This window comes from Patagioenas fasciata, chromosome 2 (assembly GCF_037038585.1).
Source record: "Patagioenas fasciata isolate bPatFas1 chromosome 2, bPatFas1.hap1, whole genome shotgun sequence".
Lineage (NCBI taxonomy): Eukaryota > Metazoa > Chordata > Aves > Columbiformes > Columbidae > Patagioenas > Patagioenas fasciata.
Window position 1 is genome coordinate 66,431,894 of NC_092521.1, and position 14,776 is coordinate 66,446,669.

General features: G+C 37.4%; 1 protein-coding gene across 2 annotated transcripts in view; it reads right to left on the bottom strand.

Annotated features, from left to right (window-relative positions):
- Positions 1-14,776, bottom strand: part of GABBR2 (gamma-aminobutyric acid type B receptor subunit 2) — a 490,383-nt gene that overhangs the window by 374,780 nt on the left and 100,827 nt on the right. For both annotated transcript variants that reach the window (XM_071804339.1, XM_065832356.2), the window contains one exon: positions 9,569-9,706. In XM_071804339.1, the coding sequence (XP_071660440.1) occupies positions 9,569-9,706 (138 nt within the window). The remainder of the gene's footprint in view (positions 1-9,568; positions 9,707-14,776) is intronic.

A 14,776-nucleotide genomic window follows, 5' to 3' on the forward strand; every position in this document is an offset into this window, starting at 1 on the left:
CAATCAGCTTGTGATACCCTGACTATCGGATAGTAAAGTCTAATGGAATTATGCAAAATAATGAAAGATGAGGACTACACTTCACTGGGGAAATGCTTTCCTTTACTCTGAGAATTAGGAGCAGAATGTGTCACAGCTTAACACAGAGGTCAGAAATTTCAAGCTACTCATCTCCTCAAAAAGAACGAAACCACAGAAAGACAAAGAAATCAAAGTAAATCTGGATTTGCAACTCCAGTTAGATATTACAACACAAATAGCCAAGAAGAGATTCTGAAAGACCAGAAAGTTGCAATTCTGGAACTATTTCTCAGTAACAAAAATAAGCTTAGACTCAGTAACTTAAGCTTTCTATAGCTGTAACTATTTGAATGTGATGGGAAATAAAAGGAAATGCCTTATTACAAGTCTATGCTTAAGAGCTGTGCACTATGTTCCTGTTCTCAGTCTAATCCTAGGATGAAACCTTCTTACTCCAAACATATATTGTTTCAGCGGCACTTTTATATACATTTATTCGGGCTTTTCCAACAGAACCTGGAGGCTCTTCTGCTATGGTGATCATATTTACTTTCCCTGACACTGAGATTTTGTTTTTGCTATCTGTGCTAACTAAGACTAAAGGAAATAAATGCGTTTCCATAAGTTCAATTAAAACATATCTCTCTCTTGTTTTATAGGTCTTATTTTAACCCAGTTGTGTTAAAACTCAACTGATGCCTCGAGACCTATAAGTCTCCAGGAACTGCTCTAGAGGTATGGAGTACCGTGAATATCAAGAATTAAGATAGATGCTGTACTGGTTGTAATACTAGACAAATCACATTCCAAGAACACTATAGTGCACTTGAGAATCAGGCCCTTAGAAAAGCTCCTATTATATAAGGATTTGTACTTCAGCGCTTACTTTTATATAAACATATTAGCAATGTATTACATCTTCAGTGGAGCATAATTAAGCGTTTTTTGGTTTTGAAGGCCAGTGAATATTTTATTTCCATTTTAAAATTACATAAAGGTGCTTTCTTTTTGCAACTGGGTGGTTTATGAGTTTCTTCTTCAATCTGTGCCCAGGAGCTGCTTTTGCTGAATTTGTATGCATTATGCTGTCCCTCAAAACAAGTAATTAGGTAACTGCTGCCACAACAGCATGCAGGGGAAAGCGGGTTAATGAGAAAGCTTTCCTTGTCCTGTTTTAGGACAGTAACATGAAGAAAAACATCAAAGGAAGAGAGAATGAAATGAAAAAGCAGATTTAAGATTGTGGGAACTGTAGTATGAAACGATCAAATTTTATCACAGCTATTTTGCCTTAACTTGATGTATTTACCTCCTTACTGTGGCCACATTTTTATGTTCCAAGGACAGCAACAGCTATGGCAGAGAGTGCTTTTAACTTCATATAGGTCCACTCAATCCAGGCTGGTCAAAGAGACTGGAATGAAAACAATCCTTGGGCTTTTCAAGGCAGCTGTTAAGGAACAGACCAGTAAGCTGGGCTGTAGAACACACTCAATGTTGCCTTTCAGAAAAAAAATAAATTAAGCAGTCACTCTGACAAACAGCATACCAAAATAACCAACTCCAGCTTTCCAGAAGTTACAGGTATGGTAAAAATAGCCAGAAGGACCATATTTGGGGCACTAATGGTAAAAGAAGCTTGAAACCCGCTTTCTAGAATATTTCAAATGTCTCAATATTCGAAGAAATGCAATACCACAATCTGAACGTTTTTGAGTAAATTAATGATTGCCAGGAACCAACCAAAAAGTGAAAAAGTTATCGTATTTTCAGTGAAGTGAGACAGTTTTCAATCAATATAACCTTTAAAGCAGAAAAATCATGTATAAATGGGCAATGAATTAGTATCTTTTTTCCCTGAGCTAGCTTTCAAATAAGAAACATAAAACCAAGATTTGTATAAAGTCATACACTGGGAAAAACGCAAAGGGGATCTCAAAATTCTGTGCTGCAATTACCGAAAAACTTTAATAATGCTCCTACCTACCAATGGGAGATTTCAAGCCAGGTTTGTGGGTCCCAGAGTAATAAAAGCAATGGGATTAAAGAATCCAAGGGTGATTCTTTGGGCTTGCAGAACTTCAGGTACAATCAAAGAGTGTCATTAATGGAGTGTTGGTGCCACACAGTTATATCCCCACAAATTGTATGACATTTCTCAAAGGAAATCAAGAGAAGACACACTGACCAGCTGTGGGTTAGAAGGAAATTTAGTAGCACTACTGTCCACTGGGTTGGACCATACAGGAAACGGACATCAGACAAGGTACTAGAAAACATGTTATGAAAAAAATCTCAAATCTGAAAGAGAAATCAGTGTATATCACAGTCCTCCTTGTTCAGCGTAGTGAAGATGCCAAATCACAAGTCATTTCCCAAAGAAGCAAACCTCAATCTTCGTATCGTATCAGGAAAGGGAGGAGGAGAGAAGGAAGAGATGGCAACCAAAGCTATCAATCTACTTTTCCAAAACACTTCCATAAAAAGCAGCAGCAAATAGAATTAAACCAGTTTGAGCGGACATGAAGGGATATCTTTTGTAGCAGTGAAGGAATTTGCAACAATAGCTGCAGGGTGCAATATTGAGACATTTTGGTAACTGAGTAAGATTCTACCTGGCATGTCTATCCCAGCTGAGGGCCTGTGAAAGCCACAGAATAAAAGACTTCAGCCTTCTTTCACAGAAAGTACAAAAAAACCCCAAAACACAAACAAGAAGTGAGACAGAATACTTAGATAAAATTACACCAGGGAAAACAAAACAAAGCACACACATCCATTATTTATTCTGATAATAAATTAAGCTGGGGTATTGTAAACACCTTGTTTGGAAAAACACCAATGCTTGTCTGTTACACTATGGGGATGGGTTGTTGGTTGTTTTTTGTTTGCTTGTTTGTTTTATGTATTTTATTTTTCTTCAAGAGACTGTTCAGATTCAAGGAAGGAGTATATGGAGGAGAGGGAATGTCTCATTTCTTCAGAATTAAATGTGTTTTCCCAGACCTGAAGTATACTACATAGCAAAGTGACACCCTTGCCTTTCAAGTCTGGGTCTGTACCCTAGACCATCATTCATTCCTTCCACATCATTGATCCAACACTAAACAGAAATGAATGAATAATTATGGGAAAAAAGCTAAGAACAAAAATAACAAAAAAGATATTTTTTTTCTGTCAGAACATGCAGTCATAGTTAGAATAAATATACAGGTTCAGACTTCAACAGCTTTCACCTAACTCAAGAGCCATATTTAAATACTTTTATTCACACTTTCTATAATGAACTGAACGTGCTGATGTTAGATCAAATGGAAAAAAATAGAGTGTATACTGTAGTTTGTTGTTTTTTCCAACAGTAGAAATACAAGACAAATGAGATGAAAAAGAACAGTTAATCATATTTAAAATAAAGTGAACGCTGGAGAAAAAACAATTTCAAACTGAAGGAAAGCCAGGTTAAGCCAACTTATCTCCCTATAAACCAATTTCATACATTTAAGCAGAAGACAGAAAAAAAAGAGGAAGGTTCTACTAAATCTTCCAGCCCATTTGGAATACAGGATGTGCATTTCTTACCATACCTCAGCCTGGAAATTTTCTGAAGTTTTCAGTTTAATCTTTGTCGACCAAATTTCTACTATTAATGACTATGTAATGCTAATGTCTTCTCTGGGGTACAACTGAAATAATGCACTGGGAATCAGGGCCAGTGTTTTTATCACTATGAAAGAACACTCACCACTAAATTTATTCTTCTGGCCTAGACTAGTCTCCCCTATGCACTGCAACATTCATTTCTCTAAGTCTAAGGGCGAACATACAACTAACTTCCCAAATCTAAGTCTGCTCTACATCATGTATGTCCACATCCATCCACACCCAGAGAGACACAGTCTAATTAGGAGGAATGGTGCTGCTGATCTCTTTCAACTCCCCTTGTGTTTTCTTTCTCAGCAGCAACCACAGAGCTTCAGCAGGGCAAAATCAATAACAGCAGAGCTCCTGCTGGCAGCTTCTATCAAGGGGATGACTGGCAGAACTAAAAGGTCTGTCTCCCTCCAAATTTGCCAGACCTTCTCTCAGATGAGGAGAAACTTCACATGAAATTATGCATGAAGGTCAGGCCTGCTGTGTTTCCTTCCCGTTCAGGAGCTCCCAAGCATTCCTACGGTGCAGCGAGCAAAACTTCCTTATGTGCTCAGCTAAGTCCGGAAAGCAAGACAGGAACATCATCAGGTTTGAACCTTATATAACAAGACTTTAAGAGGTGTTTCCTTTCACACACTTTGTCTATCTACAAAAATCCCTCCAATCCCAGGAGATAAAATAGGAAAGCAAAGGAGGGAAAAAAAAAAAAAAAGGAAAGAAAAAAGAGGATTATGATTATGATGGTGAATTGTGGGCCAAGAAGCTGAAGACTCTAGTTTTGTGGTGCATTGGGTCATCCCAGTGGGAAAAAGGCCTGCTCAAGTGAGACCACCTGCATCTCATAGATACAAGTAGCTAATCGCCTTAGTCAAAGACTAGTTAAAATGCCCTTTTCATTGCTCAAGCTAATAATACATGGAAATTGTGCAGTGAAGGCAAAAGTAGCACAAACTTACTGTGCTGGAACAAACATGATAAAGAACATTAAAAAAATAAATTAATTAATTAAAAAAGACCATGCTCCAAGTAACAACCATGAAGATTCAGAAAGTTCAGATATTACCAGGAGGAAATTTGATTCAGTGGCCAGTATAGAAACATCTGTGATGACGTGCATTATTTAAGTGTTAAAAAATGCCATTTAAAACCTGCATAGAGTTGTGAAATTCTGTATTAAAAAGTATTTTGATGAGTAAAAGAGCCAGCTAATTGAGCCTGGTTTCCTACAGATACATGTGGCTTAAGCTTCTAAACACACAAACCAGCTCCTACTTCCTATCCTTCTGGGCCTCACCTCTCCTCTGTATTTTCTCAGCTTTGTTTCTCTCTTTTTTAACTCTCTCAACACAATCAGTCTCCTTCCCATAAGCTGCAGCTGGACAGGGAGCACCGCACATCATGGCTGGCTCAAAGTTATCTTTGTGCTCACACTGCAGCCTCCCTTCTGTTCATGTGGATCCCTCTCCTCAGCAGTTCATTTTCACAGAAATGAATAGAAGCTAATAATCTTTGGTTGCAATCGGGTAGTGGTCAGAAATTGTTAGGAGGAACTGACCATGAAATTGTATCAGCCTTGTTTCAGTAGGAAACCAAGGACAAGAAACATCATTAATTTTCTCAAACACCATCAGTCTTTCTGCTAGTTCAGAGATGGGATCTTGAATGCCTGTGGATCTCTGGGATAATAACACAAGTCTCAGGGTAGGCTCTTTAATACTCAGTTATACTGAGCTTGAGAACTAAAGAAGTTTTCCCGTTCTAACATGTGAACTTGCCCTATATCAACATGGGAGACTTATACTTGCTGGAAGTTGGGCCCATAAAATGAGTAATACATCATGATTACGGCACCTAGAATTTTCCTAGAAAATTTTCCAGCATGAGATGCTGAATACAGAACAAGGTTTTTCTCTCTCTTGAATGTTGTTACAATCTAATCACTGGATCACTTGCATCAGTTAGCAGCCTAGAAGTCAGCAGTTAAGACTCGATTGCATTAAATATGTAGAAACAGAGAATACTCTAAGGAAAAGGTAATATCTATGTTTTGTTTTGTTTTTCTGGCAGAGGCTTATTTCCAGGGATAAAGAAAATTGGAAAAGAAGCAGGAAATGAAGACATCACAACAAAAGAGAAAGGCAAGTCTCCAAAATGGAGAGTTTCCCAAATTAATGGAGATGGCCAGTTTGATAAAAAAACCTCACCCTGGTTAAATGTTAATGCCAATATAGCAATCAGGAAAAGTGAGAGATGAACATGGAAAATAGGAGAAACAGCAATCTACAAATTAGACACTTATGCCACTGAAAGAAATTCACATGGAGAGGTAAACTATTGATGGATATCCTGGAATAGAAGACTGAATTGCAAGCTATCTCCTCTGTTTTGCACTACCTGGATACTAACAGGAAAGCTTCAGTGTATGAAACAAAAATGCATAACTGGCCTTTTACAAGACATTGTAGATACTGTTAATGATTCTTCATTCTGCTTAATGCCCTTGAAAACACATGGAAATGAAATAGGGATAAGACAAATCTTGATGTATTTGACATTGACATATTTGTATTTGACTTATTGGGTAACTGCCCGATATTAGACCTTCATGCCTGTATGACCTAATGTCAGATGCACAGAATATTATTGGCACTTTTTAACCAAAATACCAAAGGTTCAAACTGATTCCACACCATCAACTGGACATCAAAGTTGCATGTGCAGCCTCCAGCCCATGCTCAGACTGTCACTCAAGAAAGGTCTGCTGGCACACAAAAATTACTTACAGGGAAGTTTTTTATTTGAGAAGCTAAGGAATGGGGGTCTCTATCTGCCCTACTAAGAACGTGCGTTCGGAAAACAGTTGGCAGGTTGTCACCTACTATCCCTCAGTGAAAGTCCTTAAGGATGACTTCAGTGTTTGCAGGCTAAAGCAACTTACTCCTTCCACAGATAGAAAATGCTCCATTAAAAAGTCATTAATTTTGTTACAGTAATAGATAATTAAATCAGCCAGCAGCTGAAGGCAGACAGTTGAGAACAGAATCTCCTGTTCTGTTGCTGATCATAAGAAAATTTATCAAGGTGGGGGAGGAAAAGTACCCTCTGTTTATATTTGGTACAGATACAAACCAAGTCACCTTCAGAGCGAGACTCCTCTCAAGCTCTGATAGTCTCCCCTATTTCACATTGTTACAGGCCACCAGTGAACTGAATTAACCAGTGAAGTCAAAAATGCAGTGTCATTATTAACAGTGTACAGTAAGAGGAGTAGAGACTGAAGCTGTCTTGCAAAAATTTATTTCGGTGTTTTTTTTATTCCCCTCTCATCACTGCTGTAACATTGTCTGAGTAGCAAATGCAATGTGATTATTTCCAGCACGTTTCTACTCTTTGCCTTTTACTTCGTTGCATGTTTTTGGAGTCCTTTTACTGAAAAGAATGAGGAAGAGGCAGAAAAGAAAAATTACCCCAAAGAGAGGAAAAGTAGTCACACAGAAGCCTTGAATTCAGGGTTAAAAGCCTTTCAGGAAAGTTTTGCAGGTAATCTCATCTCATATCATATTTGCCAACAAAAGTAATTTTCCAGTTTTATATTCTGTGAATCTCTTTTTCCCTATTCCTCCCAGTACTATGAGTATCATCCTGCATTTCTCCTGTGTGGAAGACAGTCATCACTTTGCTAAACCACATGACACCTGTCTAAATCAAAATCAAATACTCCTGCTAAGGTTAAGAGCTCAGTTTTTGTGACTGCCTGCATAGGAAGAAAACTGATAGAGTAAGACATCAAAATGCATATCCTCTATTAAATAATACAATGTCAGGTTAGTTTTTGTCTAAATGCTTTGTTTTTTCTTCTTGATTGTAACATAAAATACATGAATTTGTGATCACGATGAAGTAACTACATGAGTTTGCTGTGATTACCTGAGGTGAAGTTTCAAATTTTGAGGGAGGACAGTCTTGTCTTGTATTGGTCTGAATATTATTGCTCCACTTCCAAGAACTACAGATTTCTATTTCTTCTATTCAAGCTATGCTTTTAATCGAAGATGTTTATGACAGTCAATCTAGAGGAGTGGAAGGATTTGTACTCCATTTCCCCACTATCTTATGCATGCTATATGTGCTGATTTGCAGATGCACATATTTCTGTCACTGTAGGACATAACAATTTCACAAACTGTATTTACGCTCTTTCCTCCTATATCATCCAATAAGCCTCACCACACTTCCCAGCCATGTCATCATTTGTGTTCTTTCATCATTCAGTCAATCAATTTATAACAACCTGACACAAAGTGGAGTTATGCCATGTGAGGATTTATCTAGTGCCTGCAGGATACTAAGCCCAAGCAGCGGAGAATCCCTTGATGTACTGATATCATTAATAATGTTTAAGACTTAGTCACAGCTGTAGTGGTTAAATACAAAGAAATACATGCTGTCTAGTAGCAATGCTTCATATCATTATATAAGTTAACACATATATTGACAAATTCAGGCATTTAAAAGCAAACAGAGGCTTTCTACTTGCCCTTCCTTATTGACTGAGCAACTGCATTAGCAAATTGATTTTCAGACCTTAGCAGCCTGAACTTGACTGCAAATGAAAAGGATTTAGCACAATGAAATCCAACTCCTTAAAACATCCTACATCATCTCAAAGTTCCACATGACAAATTCCAAAAAACACAGAGCCCCAGACACATATTTTATTACAGGCCATGGACTAGGCCATTTTCAAAGGAAAGCATTAAGCTAGTAGTTTCAAGTTTTCTGTTGTTTTATCCATTCTGCCCCAGAGATACACTATTATTTTGTTTCCATAGTAGAACTGATGTTTTTCATATCAGAAAAAATCCTGAACCATAAGAAAAAAGTATCTGATATGACAAGCATTGCAAACACAGTTAACAAGCTACTTTAATTATCCTCCTAAGATTTTCCCATTTGTACTCCGATCATCATCTTCTTCACAAACTTAATTATGCCTCATTTGTTTGTTCTGCACTAATCTCAGTGAGTATTCCAGGTGGAGAAAAGGAGTCTGTTTGTAACTGAAACCTCAAGTATTTGTTATATTTCATTGTTTTATTATTTTGCTATAGAAAGTTTTGTTTATTTTAATAAAAATGATACAAGCTTATCTTTAGGCAATATGAATACTGAGTAGGAAGCCAGGGCATTTCCACAGATGAAAAGCAAAACTGGCTGCCTACCATGCATGAACAGCCATCAATCCAAAGATCATCACTAGCCAGATGATTGAAGAAGTGAAGAAAATCATGCTGTTATCATCTGCATTTTAAAGATTAGTATTAAGAAATTCCGATTCCTCAGTAGAGGGAACCTTTCCATAAACTTGACCTTTGAGAAAGTCAGAAAGAAGAGCTGGGAATAAACGTGCTTTGTGAGTCAAATACTGAGATACACACCCAGTTACTACTTAAGATTCATACACTTCCAACACTTTTAAAGTCAATAGGAATTATTTTATTATGACTGAGTAAAGATCCCAGTGTATCATAATTTAAGGCCTGTTGAGTTGTTTCCTCTGACTTTGGATAATTCCTAGATTTGCTCAGCTACCATCACTGAACTTCATTTCATTTAGGTTGCGTTTTGAGATACATTAATTTTATTTAATTAATCTACTGAGACACACAACTTCTGCCCCATACTCACAAGCCTGAAAATCTAGTACTATGTAAAAGTAGCTGTTGTTCTTTACACATAACTTCACTGATCTTCAAAACTGAGATATAGTTATTACACAAAATATTAAGCTTAAAAAGCATCAAATACTAGATTTCTAAATTAAAAACACAAAACAAAACAAAAAACAGAGATACAAGATAGTCAGCACTTGAATACATTCCACTTCGTGCCTTACCTGAACCAAATTCCATCCCTTTAGAGATTCAGCAATGATAGAAGTAACTGTTGCACATACACCACCAAAAACCATCAGATGATTAGGTCCATATTTTATTGCATCATAGAAGGCTTTGAGTCCTTTTGCATTGTCACACTGGGGAAAAAAAAAAAATAAAGAGGCAATGTTCAACATCACAAATAACATAATTAACTAAGAAATAAACTACTAAGCAGGAAAAAAACCCAAACAAACAGGGGTTGTACTGATGTAAAAATTGTACAATAAATAACATCTTAAGAATCAAACATTAAAAATTGAAGCACTCAGGTCTGGACCTGTAACGTGCTGTAGTCAAAGAACAGAAAAGCCCTTCCTTACATTATTCAAAACCCCTTATTTCTTCCTTCCAAGCCACAGCTGCAACATCTGAATTCTGATACCATCATTTGACAAAGAATAAAAGAGCCCCAACAAAAAAGGTTGACTGAAACCTCTTCCTCATTCAGAACTACTATTTCCTAAAGCAAAATTCAGAATATAAGACCAGAGGTCAGCAGGACTTCAATAGCTGGAGGAAAGATTTACACTACTCATGGTCTCTGTAAAGAAAGCTTTGTCTCTAACGAAGACTCTAAGTAACCTCTCCGTAAGGTCCAACTTCAGTATTCTGTTCAAAAGCATATAGTAGAGAGCCTGTTCTTTAGAAGGACAACACATAGTCTTCAAAAAAAAAATCAAAATAATACTCTCCTTTAAATTGTTAAGAATTTGTTGGTCTGCTCTCATAGTCCACCCTGCTTTGAGCAGAAGACTTGGCTAAATGACCTTCTGAGGTGCCTTCCTATCTGACCTATTCTGGGCTTCTCTGATAATTAGTTTGTTATTTCAGGTGTAAAGAATTTTACCATAAACCAAGACCAGGACTGAAAACTAAGAAACAAAGAGTGATGCTTGTCAGTATGGCAAAATATTATTAATAACATGCCTTGAATAGAGTAGCATCAGTCATTCATAACTTATGTAGTCATGGTTTAATTCCTGATCTTGCACCAGAGTATCAATAAAACATATACCCAAAGTTAAGAATTTGATTCCAAACTGTACTGGAATAGTACCAACAGGCTATGATGGTGGCTCCCACTGCTCCAGCAGCAGCCACTTTTTTCTCTCTCTTTTCGAAATGAAATTTTCTGCCTTCTTTTGCCTCCTCTACAAAGTCCCCCTCAAATATAGTCTTTATAAGAATTTTCATACACCTGCCTCCAACATTTCTTTATGATGATTCAATAAAACAGTTCATTTACTATCAGCATCCAAGTAGTAATTGTATTGCATTCTGCTGAGAGAATAAAGATTTTGACTAAGAAGTTTGCAAGCTTATATTAATCTTCTTACTGAATTAATATGCTAAAAGAAAAACTAGTCTATTTGCATTCTATCTGCAAGAATAGAATTATCACTCCCACTTCTTCGAATGGATATAGATTTTTACTGCATAGACTTTTAAAAATTACATAATATAGCACACAAAAAAAATACAAACAACGCACACACAGAGTATTCAGTATGGCAGAAGCTTCCTTTGTGGAGGAATTAAGATTGTGATTATCAGAACAAGCAACATCCTCCAGTCTTATTCCTCCACTTCCCTAGTTAAAGATCAGTTTATTCCAAGCAGAATTAGAAGGCTCAGTTACTTTTTTACTTTTATAAGTAGCCAAGGACACCAGAGTTTTCAGCAACTGAACGGACATTTAGCCAAATATTTGACCTCATTCCACTTCACCATTTTAAGCTGTAGCAACAGAGATTATTCAATTACTTTTCATACAAACCTAAACCCAGACAACACTTTTTTAAAATTATTTTGCCTTATATCAGGTTTACAATGTATCACTCTGTAACAGTTTAAGAAGAATACAAGTCGTATATGAAATAAGGAAGACCTTGTTAGTAAAATAACACTCAGAAGCTGTACCCCATGAAGTGCTAACCACATAAAAAGTTATGGAGAAATAAAATTCTGTATTCTAAAGTATAAAGACCTGCGGTCTGCTAACTGAAATAAAATTCATATAAAATGCAGTCTTACATCAAAAAACACTGATGCATCTTTTAACTATTATTTGCCTACAGATTGTTTCTCACTACAGTAGAGTAACCTTGTGCAGTTAAGGATCCTCATAGGTTGATTTGCTGGGAGGTCCAGAATTGCTATTATGATAAGGCTTTTTCTTTCTTATTTATTTAATTTTCGTGTTTATAAAAATACTTGCATGAAAACACACTTTTTCAATCACACAGTGATCTCTTGGGAAGGTACGCTGAAAGCTTTTTTCATCACTCCCAAAGTGAAAAGTCCACACTGGTGACATTAGTGATCAATCCAAATTATGTACAATAACTTGTGGGCACCTCTTCAGTGTGATTGAGTTCAAAGCCTACTATGTTTTCATCTTTGTACTTTCTTCATAACTAGTCACTAGGCCACCACAAATAATTACAGGATACAGTCTACTCCTTGAGTAAAACTTCCAAAATAGTCCAAAGCAGGTCTTGGAAATAAAACAAAAGAACTTATTGCTGTGGCTGGTCATGACTAGACTGAAAAAAAAAAAAAAAGAAAAATGAGAAAGATGAGAGAAAGCAGACTTTCACTTTTGTTTGTCAAATTTCAGAACACATAACTATGTATGACATTCTTCCCAATAAGCAACAGAATAATCTGTCACAAATATTAAAAAATAGACATTCGGGTAAAAATGATAGCCCAGTCAAGCCACACAGAGAAGTAGCAAGCAGTTGGAGAAGTTTCTTCCTGCCTCTAGTGTGAGAAACATATCCTTAGCAAGCTCCTGAAGCCCTTTTAAGAATTTGACTCTTCAAGAGAACCCAGAAGGCCACCATTGCTGCTCATGATCTTCTCTTGTCAAACCCCACATATATAACCTTAAAAGTGGGCAACCTTTTTGAAAGACAACAAGCAAAGATGTCTCTGAAATTCCCACCATATAACAACAAGATGACTTATTGAATCGAGTCGGCAGCTGACTACAACTAGGTACAGGAGCAACGGTATGGCTTCAATGCAATTACAGTAAAACAAAAGACTGTAGAAGAACCAAAATCCACATTAAAAAGCAGAGGCTAGAAAGTCCTGGCCACGTGTAGATGACAAGAAGTTGACATGCTTATTAATGGGAGCATGACTAACAGCAATGAAGGGGAAAGAATCCCTCATAAAAAGTCACAGACTTAAATGATGAAAAAATATCACCCGAAGGAGCCAACACTGCTTTTGCTAGATAGTTTTGCTCTTCCATCTGAATTGTCATCAACATCTCTATTTTGCTGAGCTGAACTCTGGCCAGCTCACTTTCCACTCATATAAAATCAGACAGCCATGCTGTGCTGTTGATCTTGGCTGCAGACTGGAACACTGAGGATGTCTGCAATGCCTTTCATTGGAGAAATGTAGCCTTTACCATGACTGTAATTTCAAATACACGCTGTTTCAAAAAGATGGACCCAGTTTCAAGGAGCATAAAAACAAACTGGGTCTTTACCATTTGATTTGGTACGTGCTACAATTTTCTTCAGAGGAAGGGGCTGAGAACTAGTCACTCCAAATACATAATCACCATGTTAAGTCTCAGCCAAGAACCAGTAATAAGTGACATATAAATAGCAAACATACATATTAATGAGATAATGAAACATATCTCTTAACACACTGATTTGACACAGATTGCATAGACAGTTCACAAGGAGAAATACCAGCAAACCCCCAAGCAAAGGTCTATAAAGGGTCCTATATCACACCGTGACAAAGTGATTAATATCACAGGTGGCACCTGACAAAGGCATAGTTTCCATTTCCAAGGAAACAGAACCACTTATTTTAATTAAGAAAAATAGCCAGATGAACTGCTGCATAGGAGAGGAATTAAATGAGCTTGGGGACTGAAGCGTTAACCTTCCTGAACCATCTTGAAAGAGGCTGGCAAATAAAAACTCTCACCCTTCACCAAGAAAGGGATCTGGATGCACAGGGAGGAATTTCTGCCTGAAGCATACAGGGTGCTCAAGGACAAGAAACCTTTCCAGAGAGAACAGACAAGCAGCCGAGGACATGAGCAAGACCTTCTCCAAAGGCCCTCTGCAGCTGAGAGGAAGGATGTCCCATGTGAAGGACACACAACTCAAGTCAGGAGAAGCAACAGAACTGACTTGTCGGGGTTGGTGGCTGCCAGGAAGGCTGTTTGGCAGACAGAGACAGACATCAGGGTGCGTCCTCAAACCCTCAGGGTTTGAGTGAGACATAATGCAAATCCTTAGTGGACGGAGTGGGAATTCATATGGGTCTGATACATAACGCTTTGAGGATTCCTCTAACATTGACCAGTGCGAGTAATTACAGGAATAGCAGATACTTGTAACAGGAAGTATTGTGAACTGATGCACTGGTCAGATGCATGATTATATTCAGATTTCTAGCTGTTGGACAGCTATGCCCAGCTGTTTCCCAGTTAGCTATATTCTGGCACAACTGCTTGTCTGAGTAAAAGTAAACCTGAGGAACAATTTTGGTATCTATTGAGCTACTGACTACTAAGGTTAGAATTCCTTCATGATAAGAGAGAATAACCAACAGCTGCATCTGCATAATGAAATACCAAACTTTTTCAAGTGATACGAGAGCTTTCAGCAGGGCTGAATATCATCAGAAAGAGAAGCAAGTCCTCATAAATATATGATGAGACTTCCTTGAAGAAAGACAGAGATACAAAGCCTTATTCCTATCCTCTGCAAAATCTTCCTTGGGAACTAACTCCACATGAAACCATCAGCATGAAAAGAACTAAGAGACAAGAAACACCAAAATTAGTTTTGTCCCACTTTCAAAGTAATCAAGTAATACAGATAATTCAGCAAAAAACATATGGACAACTGTGCTGAGCTACAACAAAGGTCAATAAGGTTAACAGCCAGTGCTTGGGTTTACAGGCATGCTTCTCCTGAGGTATCTTCTTTGTTTTCAGGCATCTGCATTTTAGGTACTATCAGAACCAGCAATTCTATTTTTGCATCTAATCGCTGTAGCTAGATTTTTCCTTCTGTGAGTCTGTACAACTGCTCTTGGAACTGCCACTTTGACAACCACGACATCCCGTGACAATGTAATTATCCAGCAAGAGAAAAAGCACTTCCTCTCATTTGTTC